Genomic DNA, 13,227 nt, shown 5'->3' with positions numbered 1-13,227 from the left:
TGGATGGATATTGTTGAGATGTTATTCCACACTTTTTATGTCCATTCAATGTTAATTTGATAGAAATTAAGCCATGAGCGATGAATCCATTTCACACCCCTTCTCCTTTCGTAACAGTAAAACTACGGTTCATTGCCATATGTTTTGAAGCAAGTTCTCAGCAAAAAAATCCAGAAAACCTAATGAAAGTATTACGGTAGAGTAGTAACTTGATGGGGTGAATAGATAGATGTGATTTGGAAAAAGGTTAAAATTGGTATTTTTTATAATTTGTAGGGGTAATGGTATAATTGATGGGGTACAGGGTAAAATGTTCGGTACTCTGGTTTGGGTGAGGTAAAATAATCACCTGTTATACTATTGGGTTGGTTTGGGCAAACCCGTTAATTTTTGGATTGGGTAATGGGTTACCCAACTTATTTTTCTATTTTTTAATATTAAATGACTAAATGACAAGTCCTCATAATTTTGTTTTAAAATAGTACTGTACTTTTTAATTTTCTTAAAAAAATGTTTAACTTATTTTACTATATTTTTATGCATCATAAAATATTAATTAATAAACTCCATCATAAAATACTTGCAACAAACTAAAGTTGCATGACATAAAATTGCATTAGTATCAAAATAACCAAAAAGTGCAACATATTAATTTATAACTAGTATGTTTTGATTTTTAATATATAGGGTACAATGTGTATGTTTTGGAAATATAACTTTCTTCTACCCTATGAAAATAAAGATAAAAAATATTAATGTGTCAAAAAAAAAAAGATAAAAAATATTAACACTATTGGGTAAGTGGGTTTTTCGGGTTTGGGTTTGGTTTTACCCGAGACTCATTTATTTTTATGGGTTTTCCATTTTTAGAAACCATACCCACTCAATTACCCAACCCAACCCATTTTTTTTTTACTGTGTTTTTCTGGGTTGACCCAACCCATGAACACCCGTGATTATGATTGCCATAAAAAAAGAAATAGGTTTAAACAAAAAGACTTTTGTAAAAGCAATGAAGACTTAAATTTAAAGAATTTTTATGAACATTATGATTTAAAATTTTGTCATGCATGAAGTGACCATGAATGATTGATTCAAGTGACTGTGTGATCGAGAAACAAGTTTTCTTAAATCTCATCTAGATGTTCCATCCTTGAATTGAACTTAACATTAATTAACCTTCAAGTTAAAAAGAAAATCTTTCTCCCTTACATCAACTAACTGGTAACCATCATTTCTGTTCGCCTTATATTTATTTACTTTTTCATCATCCGCAACAACAATCCTTTAAGGAATTATGGCTCGACATGATTTTCACAATGGAAATAAGTTCCATTCAATTTTATTTTTATTTTTCTCTCTCTCTCTATACTTTTGATGACGTAAAATGTGGGGTAAACCTTATAGCTTGTAAGCCTGAATAACTCCTTTCCAAAATAAAAATAAAAAAGTTGTATGACTAAAGAAGTCTCATTTAATAACTGTCATTTTCCCACAAACTTATAATTTATATTTATGAGCTTGTAATGTTTTTTTTATAAGTTAATTCAAGTGTTTATTGTAGCTCACAATTCAGTGTATATTTGAAAAACAATAACATATACTTTGTTTTCGAACACATAGGCGCAACTGGCCAAACTCAGTAATCAAGTATTTTGTTTTTGCGTGTTTACTTCTTACTTTAGAACTGGATTTTCTACTGCACTGGATTTTCTACACAAACTCTGATTCTTCCACCATACTGCATAAATTAATACGTAAACTAATAGAAAGAAGTAATATCACAATTTGAACAGAATAGTTACTTTTTACTTTGGCACCAAGTTTCCCATCCTTAAGTTACTTTTACAATGGTAGCATTTTTTGAAACATGAAATGCTACAATGCCAATAAATGGTACATCGACTGATATGTTGTTAAACAAAGTTGTCATCCAATTGATACTAAGTTGATCAATTGGAAATTTTGTCATTGAAACATGTACCATGTTATAAAAAAGGACTATCTGAAAATGCATTGAACATTTACCATTTTTATTATGTGTGTTATGGTTATTTAAACTTAATGAACAATAATAGAACACCAAGTGAAAAATGAATTCTGCAACAACAATGACAGTTACATATCTTTTCATCTCATAGAACTCTTAATTGTTGGTATCACAATGACTGTTTGGAAGATTATATCTGTGCTTTGCTTAAAACTGCAAGAGATCTTGTTTATTTTCCAATCACAAAAAAATAATTTAACTTTTACAAAGTTGAAAAGTGAAACTAGGCCTGGTGTTGTTTTTTCTCAAGCAATAAAATTGAATATTACAATAAAATTGTTATAGGTACCAAGTTTGTTGATGCCACAGTTTTATGGCCCGTATCATGCAACCTGCTGAATACATATCATTTGCTGAAACATATGAATCAAACTAATTCCCAGTAGAATTGGAATAAATGAAAGGATTTCCGAAAGTATAATTTGAAAAAAGTCTGTATCTTTCAAACCATAAAAGAATATCGTCATCAGTGTTTTTCATTATTTAGTCTTGCTCTTGTATCTTGACAACAAATCTATACAAAGTTTAAGATTAACTTTTTTTAATTACCAGGATAATTTATACTACAGATTTTAGGGATGGATCCTTTGTGTAATCGAATGGAAGTAATCGACAATCCTCAAATTTGACTGTCATCTACTCATGCTTCATTGAGGTGCAAGATTCTGTTTTCCTTGTGCTATTTTGGCATTCGTTGTGTGAACAGCATTCTGAGCAAAAAGTTGCCAGTCATAAATAGGAGGAAACACGAAATACATTCAGTTAATTGATAACTAATAAACGTGAAAGAGATATAATCACCAAATTTTATAGTTCTTGGTTGAACATCTCTGATGAATGTTGGTATTTAGATAGAGTGATAGTTAAAGATGATGCGTAGTTATAATCCCCAAATAGCAATGCATAGAGGCCGATTCCAAAAACCACGATGACAGCTGTTTGGAATCCATTTTATACTTATTAATATTATTAAATAAATGTTTCATTTGAGATTCCCTTTTCCTTTTGGCTTCAAAATTTCAAACTTCATAACATTTTTTGTGATATGGAATTTATACTTACACAATGCATTCAAACAAACTTATCAGTTGATAAATTTGACTGAGATAAATATTTTGGTTTTTTTGATGGTGTTTTTATCTGCTATTAAGCATTGAACTTTCTTATCTTTCAGTTTTAGACAAATTGAATGTTACAATTCTTTTCTTTGAGACTTTTTTGTTCTGAGTACCTAGTTAATTTGCTGATGCTACTATTCAAAGTTCTTATATGTGTTGGTTATTTTTTTCATAGATTTTTCTCATTGCAATGTGTTGGATATAATTATGTAGAGATATTGGAGTATGAAAGAAGTTAGTGAGAAATAGAGAGAAACATCCAAACACTTACGCTGTTTTGTAAGTCTTAGTCTGCATAGTTTGAAATCTATCGTCTTTGGTATTTTCTTTGCAAATTTTTATATAATTAGACAAATATAGAGAGATAACAGAAAGAAGTAATCTACTTTCTCCATAAAACTATCTATAAGATTGTCTAAAATCACTACATTTGGTACAATAATTAAGGTGAGATATATGTAAAACAGTTGACGACATGACTGCATTGATTCTGTGGCCTGTATAAAAGGTTTTTCAAAGAACAAAAACATTACAACAAGTGAAAGATGAAATGAGCAGCAAGAACTGTACAGTCACGTACGATCTCGTCTCATACAACACGTAACCTTCCATGATTTGCATAAAAATGCATGATCTTCCACATTAATAACCACCTGATAAAGATTGAAGCAAATGAAATGGATATAAGTTTTGCATAGTCAGATCAATAAAACTATTAAGTAGGTTCCACTAACCTTAACTAGCAGGAGCTCAATTTCTTGGAAATCTGTTTAACATTACGACCAAAGAAACATAGAGTTTGTCACCTACTCTATTAATAAACCGAAAGTATGCATGCCTCCATTTCCTAATGAGAAACAAAGAACCACAAATCCCCCAGAAACCTACTGCAAATCCAACTCCCATGCCTAGATACAATGATTCTTTGATAGAGTCATCATCTTCATTCTCTGTAGATGGTGTTGCAGTTTTAGGATTTTCTTCTTTCATGGTACAATTATTAAGAGGAGCTCCGCATAGTTTAGGATTGCCAATGTAGCTCGATGCATTAAAACTTTGAAGTTGTGTTCCAGTTGGGATTGTTCCCTCAAAGTTATTGCAAGATAAATTCAACACCTCTAGAAAGTTTAAGAGAGCCATGCTCCGTGGAATTTCTCCAAAAAACTTATTATTAGCGAGGTCGAGAGATTCCATATTTTTCATGCCTCCAATCTCTCTTGGTATTGTTCCATTCAAGTTATTATGAGATAAGTTTAAGGTTTGAACTTGAACTAGCCGAAACAATTCCAATGGAACTTCTCCAGTCAAGTGATTTACTGAAAGGTCAATAGTTCGCCTATCCGAATTATCATCACACACATAATCTTGACCTTTGGTAAATAAATCAATGGTGGTATCATGCACCTCATCCACATGATCAGTATCCATTTGAGTCAAGTTGTAGACACAGTGTGGCAAAGATCCTGAAAGTTTGTTATGTGCAAGGTCTAAGTGAAACAAATAGGAGAGATTGAATAGTTGTTGCGGAATAGTCCCTTCAAATTGATTGGCTCTCAATATGACCACAAATAAGTTTTGTGACATCTTGATTGGTATGGTTCCAGAAAATTCATTTTTTCCCAAGTTCATGATCTGCAATTGTTTCAAAGCAAATAGGTGCATTGGAACTTCACCTGATAGCCTATTACTCCATAGGTTCAAGACTTCCAGTTCCTCCAAGTTCTTCCAACTTTGTGGAATTGATCCTGAGAAGGAGTTGTAAGACAAATCAATTCTATTGGACATTGGTGATATGTTCGGGAATCCTCCTGTGAAATTATTGTGATCCAAAAATAATAAGGAACAATTTATTGTTAGGTTAGATATGTCTTCAGCAATCGAATTGTTTGACAAATTAAGTTCATCAGATATTCTTTCTATATGGCTCGAGAACTTATTTCTATCTACCAACGAAATTCCCGAGCTCGATAAGTCGAGATATTGCAGTGACTTTTGTGTATATATCCAAGATGGAAAGTTTGGGCCTTGATTTGTATTTCCCAAATAAAGGTAAGAGAGTTGAAAAGGAGGAACCCAATCCAAATCAAATTGGAATACAAAATTTGAATAACTCAAGTCTAAATAATGTAAACTAGAGAGTTTGGAAAAATGTAAATTTGAAATTTCACCAGAGAAATTATTAGAGCCAATAGATAAGGAATTTAAGGAAGAGAGGTTTCCTAGAGTTAAAGGAATAGATCCTTGTAGTTGGTTTTCAGAGAGATCAAGGTGTTGAATATGGGAAAGTTGGCCTATTTCTTCTGGAATTGATCCTTGTAGTTGGTTTTCAGAGAGATCAAGGTGTTGAATATAAGAAAGTTGGCCTATTTCTACTGGAATTGATCCTTGAAGATGGTTATTTGAGAGGTTAAGTTGTTGAACATGGGCAAGTTGGCCTATTTCTTCTGGAACTGATCCTTGTAGTTGGTTATAAGAGAGATCAAGGTGTCTCATATTCTGAAGGTTTAGCATGCTTGAAGGTATCTCACCATATATATTGTTTTCTGAAAGGTCAAGATAGGTGATATCTTTGGTGAGATTGAAAAACCCATCAGGTAAATGAAAGGTGAAATTGTTTCCAGAAAGATCAAGAGTTACAATTGAAGACAAATTCAAATACTCAACAGATGGGAAGTTGTTCAGTTCACAAAAACTCAAGTGTAATTCTAATAGTGAAGGAAGTGAATTCACTATTTGAAGCCAATTGGTTTCCTTATGAAGATCAATTACACTGAGGTTGAGATATTTTAAGGAAGAAAGTGAAGAAAGCCAATTAAGATTATCCATGTGAAGAGTATTACCAAAATAGAATAAGTCAAGGTAGACAAGTTTAGATGAATGTGTGATGTTGTGTTGAATGGATGGAATTCTTATCACATCAAAATAATTGCCACTCAAATCCAAGTAACTGAGAAACTCAAGTTCTAGAATACAAAGATTCATCTCACCTTCCAATTCATTGTCATAGAGATAAATTTCTGTAACTCTTCGGGTAATGTTGTCACAGTGGACTCCTTGCCAAGCACAACAATCATTTTCGGTTGACCACGTTGATATCCGACCAAGAGTGTCATTGATGCCTTGTTTGAAGGTTAACAGTGTCTCTCGATCTTTGTCATTGCATCCAAGCACCCTGTGATTATTGCTAGACATGGTTATTTGGAATGTGGTTATAGATAAAAGTAGAAGCAAAAGAAGTGACATATGTGAAGTAAGAATGGTCATCATGAATAATTGTTTGAATCAGGGAAGATCTAATTGAAATGAGATTATGATTTTTTATGAGATTTTAATGTGCTTATATAAGATGTTCGGTTAGGGAAATTGGGAAAAGTTTGATAAGAAAGTATGTGGACAACAGTTTCAAATGGGGTCTGATTGTTAGAAAAAATAAATAGGTCCTAAACTATAAGACTTTGAATAGCCAGGGAAGACTTGGAATAATATAATTTCTTTGAACCTCATGTTTTAAACTTGGTGCCAAATTATTCAAAACTTATCATATTACTATACGATTGGTAAACTTATCACCCAGTCATCATTTGAACCTTTTTGATATGACAATGGAATTGCTATGAATACCGCACAGACTTCGCAAAATTAAATTTCTTCAACTATGTCCATTATAATTAAAAAAGTAATACAAATTGAAATTTGTTTTGTTGTTAACCCTCCGATTTATAGGGAAAATAGACACAAGTTATCCAGACTTTAAACTTGATTTTCCTGAAGGATTCGTTTTAGAGAGAGCTCATTAACCATTTGAGTCCGGCCATTTGACTAATACAAATTGAATATGATATAAATTTTAATTGAGTATGATTGTACTAGACTATAAGCAACCTCTAATAAACCCTGACATGAAATGTGTTTCCAAAAAAAAAATATTTACATAACATGTTAACTTGACCATTATGATAACATTTTTAATGACATGATATTTGTAGTTCTGTATTGGCAACAAATGGTACATTGACTGCCATCTAATATCTATCAATTTGTTTTTGTTTCTTTTTCTTATTTAGAAAAGTGAATCACATTTTTCCTTTTTCTAATGTGAAAAGTTCAATACATTGGTTTTCATGGCAGAGAGCATTTGCAGGGTTCTCAAGAAGAAAAAGTCTATCTAAATGTACCATATATATTATTTAATTATGTTTGGAGGTTCGAGAATTGCCTTATTGCTAGAAATAGTTGCTCGTAGCCAAATCGTGTATATTAGTGCTTCCTGTTTTATTATATAAGATAAAATAAGATATGGTAGCTTATGAAAAAGATTACTTGGAAAAAGCATAAAATACTTGGAATCTTGAAGTAAGTAATAAGAAATATGCGGACAATAGTTTTACATTTTCAACTCAATTTGTAAAAGTTTCAATAAAAGTTGTGTTATTTTTATACATATTTGACAAAAAAATTATTGTGATATTTTAGAAAGTTAGTGTAATTCAAATTGAATATTAATTACTTCTCTAGTGTGATTCACTAGAGAAGGTGTGAAAATTAATACATAAACTAATAGAAAGAAGTAATATCACAGTTTGAACTGAATAGTTACTTTTTACTTTGGCACCAAGTTTCCCATCCTTAAGTTACTTTTACCATGGTAGCATTTTTTGAAACATGAAATGCTACATTGCCAATAAATGGTACATTGACTGATACGTTGTCAAACAAAGTTGTCATCCAATTGATACTAAGTTGATCAATTCCCTTTTGTTTCTCAATAATTTCATTGGCTATTGAATTTGGAAATTTTGTCATTGAAACATGTACCATGTTATAAAAAAGGACTATCTGAAAATGCATTGAAACAAAATGTAACATAAATAAATTGGAAGTTGGAACTACAATGTCTTTGAAGGTAACATATCGATAATTTCATGTGATGATCATTTAAATTTGTTGTGTTGACTTTACATCTTAACTCAACATAGAATCCCATAGAATCCTAATTCAATACATCCCCCTTAGGCTCTCTACTAACTCATTTAAATTATCAAAATCTTTTTGTGTTGACAGTTACATATCTTTTCATCTCAAAGAACTCTTAATTAGGCTCTCTACTAACTCAACACTTAGGCTCTCTACTAACTCATTTAAATCTGTTTGGAAGATTATATCTCTGATTTGCTTAAAATCGCAAGAGATCTTTTAAAGTTTTGTTTATTTTCCAATCACAAAAAAATTATTTTACTTTTACCAAGTTGAAAAGTGAAACTATGCCTGGTGTTGTTTTTTTTTCTCAAGCAATAAAATTGAATGTTACAATTCTGTTCTTTTAGATTTTTTGTTTTTGTTTTTATGTGATTGTTGTAAGTACCAAGTTTGATGCCACTGTTCCAAGTTCTTAGTATTTATATATGACAATTATTTGATGAACTTATTTTTGTTTTTGAGAGAAGTTATTTGATGAACTGCTAATCTAAATATTAAGTATCTTATGTTAGATAAAATCTAACAATTAAAATGAGTTTTTTAAGGGGAACAATCAAAAAGAGTTGTTTATATTTCTTATAATAATCAAATGTTTTCACCGGACTCTATCACTCACTCTGAGGATTCACTCAATGGAAAATGTTAAAGTGTCTTATAATAATCAAATGGTTAAGTATCCAAAATAAATATTTATTTTTCAATTGCCTCGCAAGAGTCTCGTAACTTGATATTGAAGGATGAGATATTTTAAGGAAGAAAGCCAATGAATGTGTGACCAAATTGATATTGAAGGATGTTTAACCTAAGTTATAGGATAAGTCAAGGTAGACAAGTTTAGATGAATGTGTGATGTTGTGTTAAATGGATGGAATTATTATCACATCAATTAAGAATTACTGTTCAAATCCAAGTAATTGAGAAACTCAAGTTCTAGATACAAATAATAATTTTTTAGATCATGTTTTGTAACTCTTCCGCTGTCACAGTGGACTCCTTCCCATACGCAACAATCTTTTTTGGTTGACGAAGTTGCTATCTGACCAAGACTATCATTGATGCCTTGTTTGAAGGTTAACAATGTCTCTCGTTCTTTATTATTACATCAACCATGATGTTAATGTTGCTCATGCTTTTGTGGAATGTAGTTATTGATTAAAGTAGAAGCAAAAGAAGTGATATTTGTGTAGTAAAAAAGGTCATCATGAATAATTATTTGAATCAGATAATATCTTGGGTTATTGGAAAGCTTAAAGAAAATTATTTTGGAAAAAAGTTTGATAAAAAGGTATGTGGACAGCATTAAAATGGGGTCTGATTGTTAGAAAATTGAACCTCGTGTTTTAAATTTGGTGCCAAATTATTTGAAACTTAGTATGGTTGGTAAATGTTTAATTGATACTATTTTGTGGACAACAACTTTGTTATTTCTGCTTCTTTAAGTTTCACTGCGATCACCCTGTTTTGATGATATACCATAGATTTTTATGGGAAAAATTTAAATGAAAATGCAATAGAGTGAGTTTTGGGCACTTTTTTTCTTAAAAAAATCAGAAGAAAAAAAAAATGGAACCTTTTATTTGTAAAAAGTATTTTTCCCTAAAAAAATTGTGAAAAATGTTGGGACCTAAAGATAGCATAATCTATGTTAAATACATGATAGGATCAAAAAGAATGGGAAATCATAAAAAGGAAAAGCATAATCTGTGTTAAATACATGCTAATGGGAAAGCATAAAAAAATAAGATGGCTTGGAAGAAAATGGGGAAGATGACAAAACTGAGTTCGGTAGGAAGAAAAAGAATGTTAGCTTAATGAAAAAGGAAATAGCTCCGAACAAGACTTTTGAAAAAGCGAAGAAGACTTACTTTTAGCAAAGAAGACTAGGAGTGTCAAGCATCTCCTTTTGTTAATTTAAAAATCATTTAACATTGACTGATATGCTGTTAATGAATTGGAAATTTTTTCACAGATTAATAATGCACCAAATGTACCATGTGAAAAAATAGTAAGTAGCATACATCATATGGGTCAAAGCCTCTCTAGTGTCTTTCGTAAACTTTTGTACTTTAGTGATCAATATAGAAAGCAAGTGACAACTTTTAGGGACTTTGATGTTACTACTAGTTCTTTGAAGAGGTCACGAAGTTATAATGTATAAAAAAAAAAAAAATTAAAATAAGAACTTGATATTGAAAATGTTATATGTAAGCGTATTACATATGTGTTGGGATGAAAGAACGTTGAAATTATGCAATGTAGTACTAAATACACATTAGAATAGTTATAATGTGATTGTTAAGAATCCAGGATATATTAGTGGTAATTTTTTTGACAAAATAGATCGTATTTTTGGGTATGATTTTGTTCCAATTTTTTGGGGATGCTCTCCACTATAAATATAAACCTTGTATCAGATGATTATGTGTGTAGAAACAAAACACTGTGTAGAAAACAGGGTTTAGAAGCCAACATACAAACTAGGGTTTATAGAGATTTATCTTGGCAACAAACACTAGGGTTGGGATTGTTTTGATTCACCTTGAACAAAGCACTATTAGGATTGAGTCTCTTGGTCACGGGATGAGGCTGTGACTTGGGTAGAATTAGGTTTGAAGACTGATTCTTGTTGTAACACCCCGTTTTCCCAACATAAAAATTTCTTAATAAAAATCAGAGTTTAACAACTTAAACGGAATGCTACACTTCTTAAAAATCATAAATGCAATAAATAATAATTTATCCTTCAAAATCCAACAATGTAATATCTAAAACTTCGTAGCGGAAATTATTTCAACATCTTAAATGATCTTTGGCACAAGGGCCTCAACATAAAATCTCAAAGCAACTTAGTTCGATAAAAATTGATGAAAACTTCTTAAATAATACGTAAGGAACAGAAAGCAATAACAAATTCTCATCCCGTTACGTATCAGAGCACCTAAGACACACTTGTGAGGAGTCCACTCATGACCGCAACTAATCTTGGTTACCTGCAAGTTACTCATACGAAGAGCAACATTTTCAAGCAGAAGGGGTGAGATTTCTCAAACAATAATATTAAGCTCATAATCATAAATTACATTTAACAATATAAATATCTTATAATTTAACAATTATAATCAAATACATAGACATCATCATTTCATCTTAGCAATATATCATCATATAGCAGTCATAATCATCGTCACATATCATCATACTAAAAGACATCACAAGGTAATTCGTTAAAACATCACAACTTAACAACTTGACTTGACAATGCATCTAGACTCGACTATGCAACTCTTAACGTCTTAAACCATCTTGAATCATCATGAAATGCAAATGCATGTGGTACCATTCTAGGGTATAAGCCCTCATCGTCGTTGAGCATAAATATACTCCTAGGGCATAAGCCCTCATCGTCGTTGAGCAAAATTTCCTAGGGAATGAGCCCTCGTCGTCGTTGAGTAAAAGCTCCAGGGCATGAGCCCTCTTCGTCGTTGAGCAAAAGCTCCTAGGGCATGAGCCCTCGTCGTCGTAGAGCAAAAGCTCCAGGGCATGAGCCCTCATCTTTAAATGAGTATGCATGGACTCAACATCTTACGTCTTAGAAACTTCATGAACATCTTATAACTTCTTGACTTTTACCGACATTTTCATCTTAATAAAGATCAACAGCAACATATGCAGCACTTATAAATTCATTTCATATTAGCATCACAACATAACAGTATCAAATGATAATAATAGCATCTTAAGCATCACATCAACATAAGCATCACATAATGCATATACGATTATATATGATAAATGTTTGGCAAGTGCACCAAATACTATCGAAGTAGTAAAAATATCGATCCCACGAGGACTGTTTTTAACTTCAATTATTCAATTGCGTTATAAAAATAAGATGTATAAAAGTTTATTTTAGTTTGCCACTAGGCAGTAGATTTGGTTTGATTTTATGAAATCAAATAAAAGAAATAGATTTGATTAAGAAAATATGGAGAGAGATGAGATCAGGTCTTCGAATCCTCTATGTTTCCCCTAATTGGTTATTGTACCTATTATTACTAATGATTCTCTAGTTTCACGATGGTTAACAAATTAGCCTTAATCAATCCCTTGAGTTAGGACCCTCTTCTTAAACTACAACCCCTAATTCCTTAGGTGATCTAATAATCTTTGAAGGTTTTATGAACGTTAACCTAATATCACTAACAAACGATTATCCATTCCTAGACTAACCATGTTTATTAGAACAATTCAATTAGGTCTAAGTCGAAAGCTATGGTCAGTAGTCATTCGTTCTCACAAAATCATGTTTATATTTGATCAGGATATAAAAAGCATTAAGAACAATTGAATTGAATAAAAACTTGAAATTCATTAATAGATAATAGAGTTTCACAGCAACATATGATCAATTAGGGTTACATAGATTCATCTCTGACCTAATCTCTAAGAGATTTAGCTACTCATAATTGAGTTTACAAATAGCATAATCAATGAAAGAATTAAAACATACATAAATTGGGTTAGAGATGATGAAATCCTCTCCGCTGCAGCCTTCTGGGTTTTAAAATCGCACTTTAGCTCTCCAAAATCGTCATCTCCTTTGTTTGAGACTGACTTCAGCTTAAATAGGCAATTCTGATCGCTCCAAATCGTACCACAATTGCATAAATCGTGCCACGATTGCTTCATTAATTACCTTCCAAGCCCTTCTTGAAACCGTATCACGATTGGTTGAATCATACTGCGATGAAGCTCCTTTAAAAACATGCGTTCTGACTTCAAGAAATCGTATTGCGATGGTGAAAATCGCAGTACGATTGGTTGATTCCAGTTCTTCAAATTTTTTTGCTTTTAACTGCTCCTGGACACTTAATATTGCTTAGAACTCTATCAAAATGTCAAAATAAATCCTAAAAATTACGTAATGACAACATGTCATCAATATATATCATTAGTAACAACATTAAATCATCTTATAACAACTTCACAGATCATCATTACTATTATATTCAAACATCAACAATTCATCATATAACATCGTATTCAAACATCAACAATTCATCATATATCATCGTATTCAGG

The 13,227-nt window shown here is 31.5% G+C and overlaps 1 protein-coding gene across 1 annotated transcript; it reads right to left on the bottom strand.

Annotated features, from left to right (window-relative positions):
• Window positions 1-3,443: 3,443 nt before the first annotated feature.
• On the bottom strand, window positions 3,444-6,480 carry LOC146937920 (receptor-like protein EIX2). Its single transcript, XM_085752013.1, has 2 exons — window positions 3,903-6,480; window positions 3,444-3,821 (listed from the first exon to the last, which is right to left on the bottom strand). Exon 1 carries the CDS (start codon window positions 6,433-6,435, stop codon window positions 3,919-3,921), a length of 2,517 nt encoding a protein of 838 aa, XP_085608139.1. The 5' UTR covers window positions 6,436-6,480; the 3' UTR covers window positions 3,444-3,821; window positions 3,903-3,918.
• Window positions 6,481-13,227: the final 6,747 nt, after the last annotated feature.

The sequence above is a fragment of the Medicago sativa genome, chromosome 3 (genome assembly GCF_051527215.1).
Source record: "Medicago sativa cultivar Bolivia chromosome 3, Bolivia_mono, whole genome shotgun sequence".
NCBI lineage: Eukaryota > Viridiplantae > Streptophyta > Magnoliopsida > Fabales > Fabaceae > Medicago > Medicago sativa.
The sequence above is the reverse complement of the archived record's forward strand: the minus strand, read 5'-3'. Positions and strand labels throughout refer to the sequence as shown.

Coding starts and splice junctions, on each gene's coding strand:
- LOC146937920 (XM_085752013.1), bottom strand. CDS start 6,435: ATGATGACCATTCTTACTTCACATATGTCACTTCTTTTGCTTCTACTT.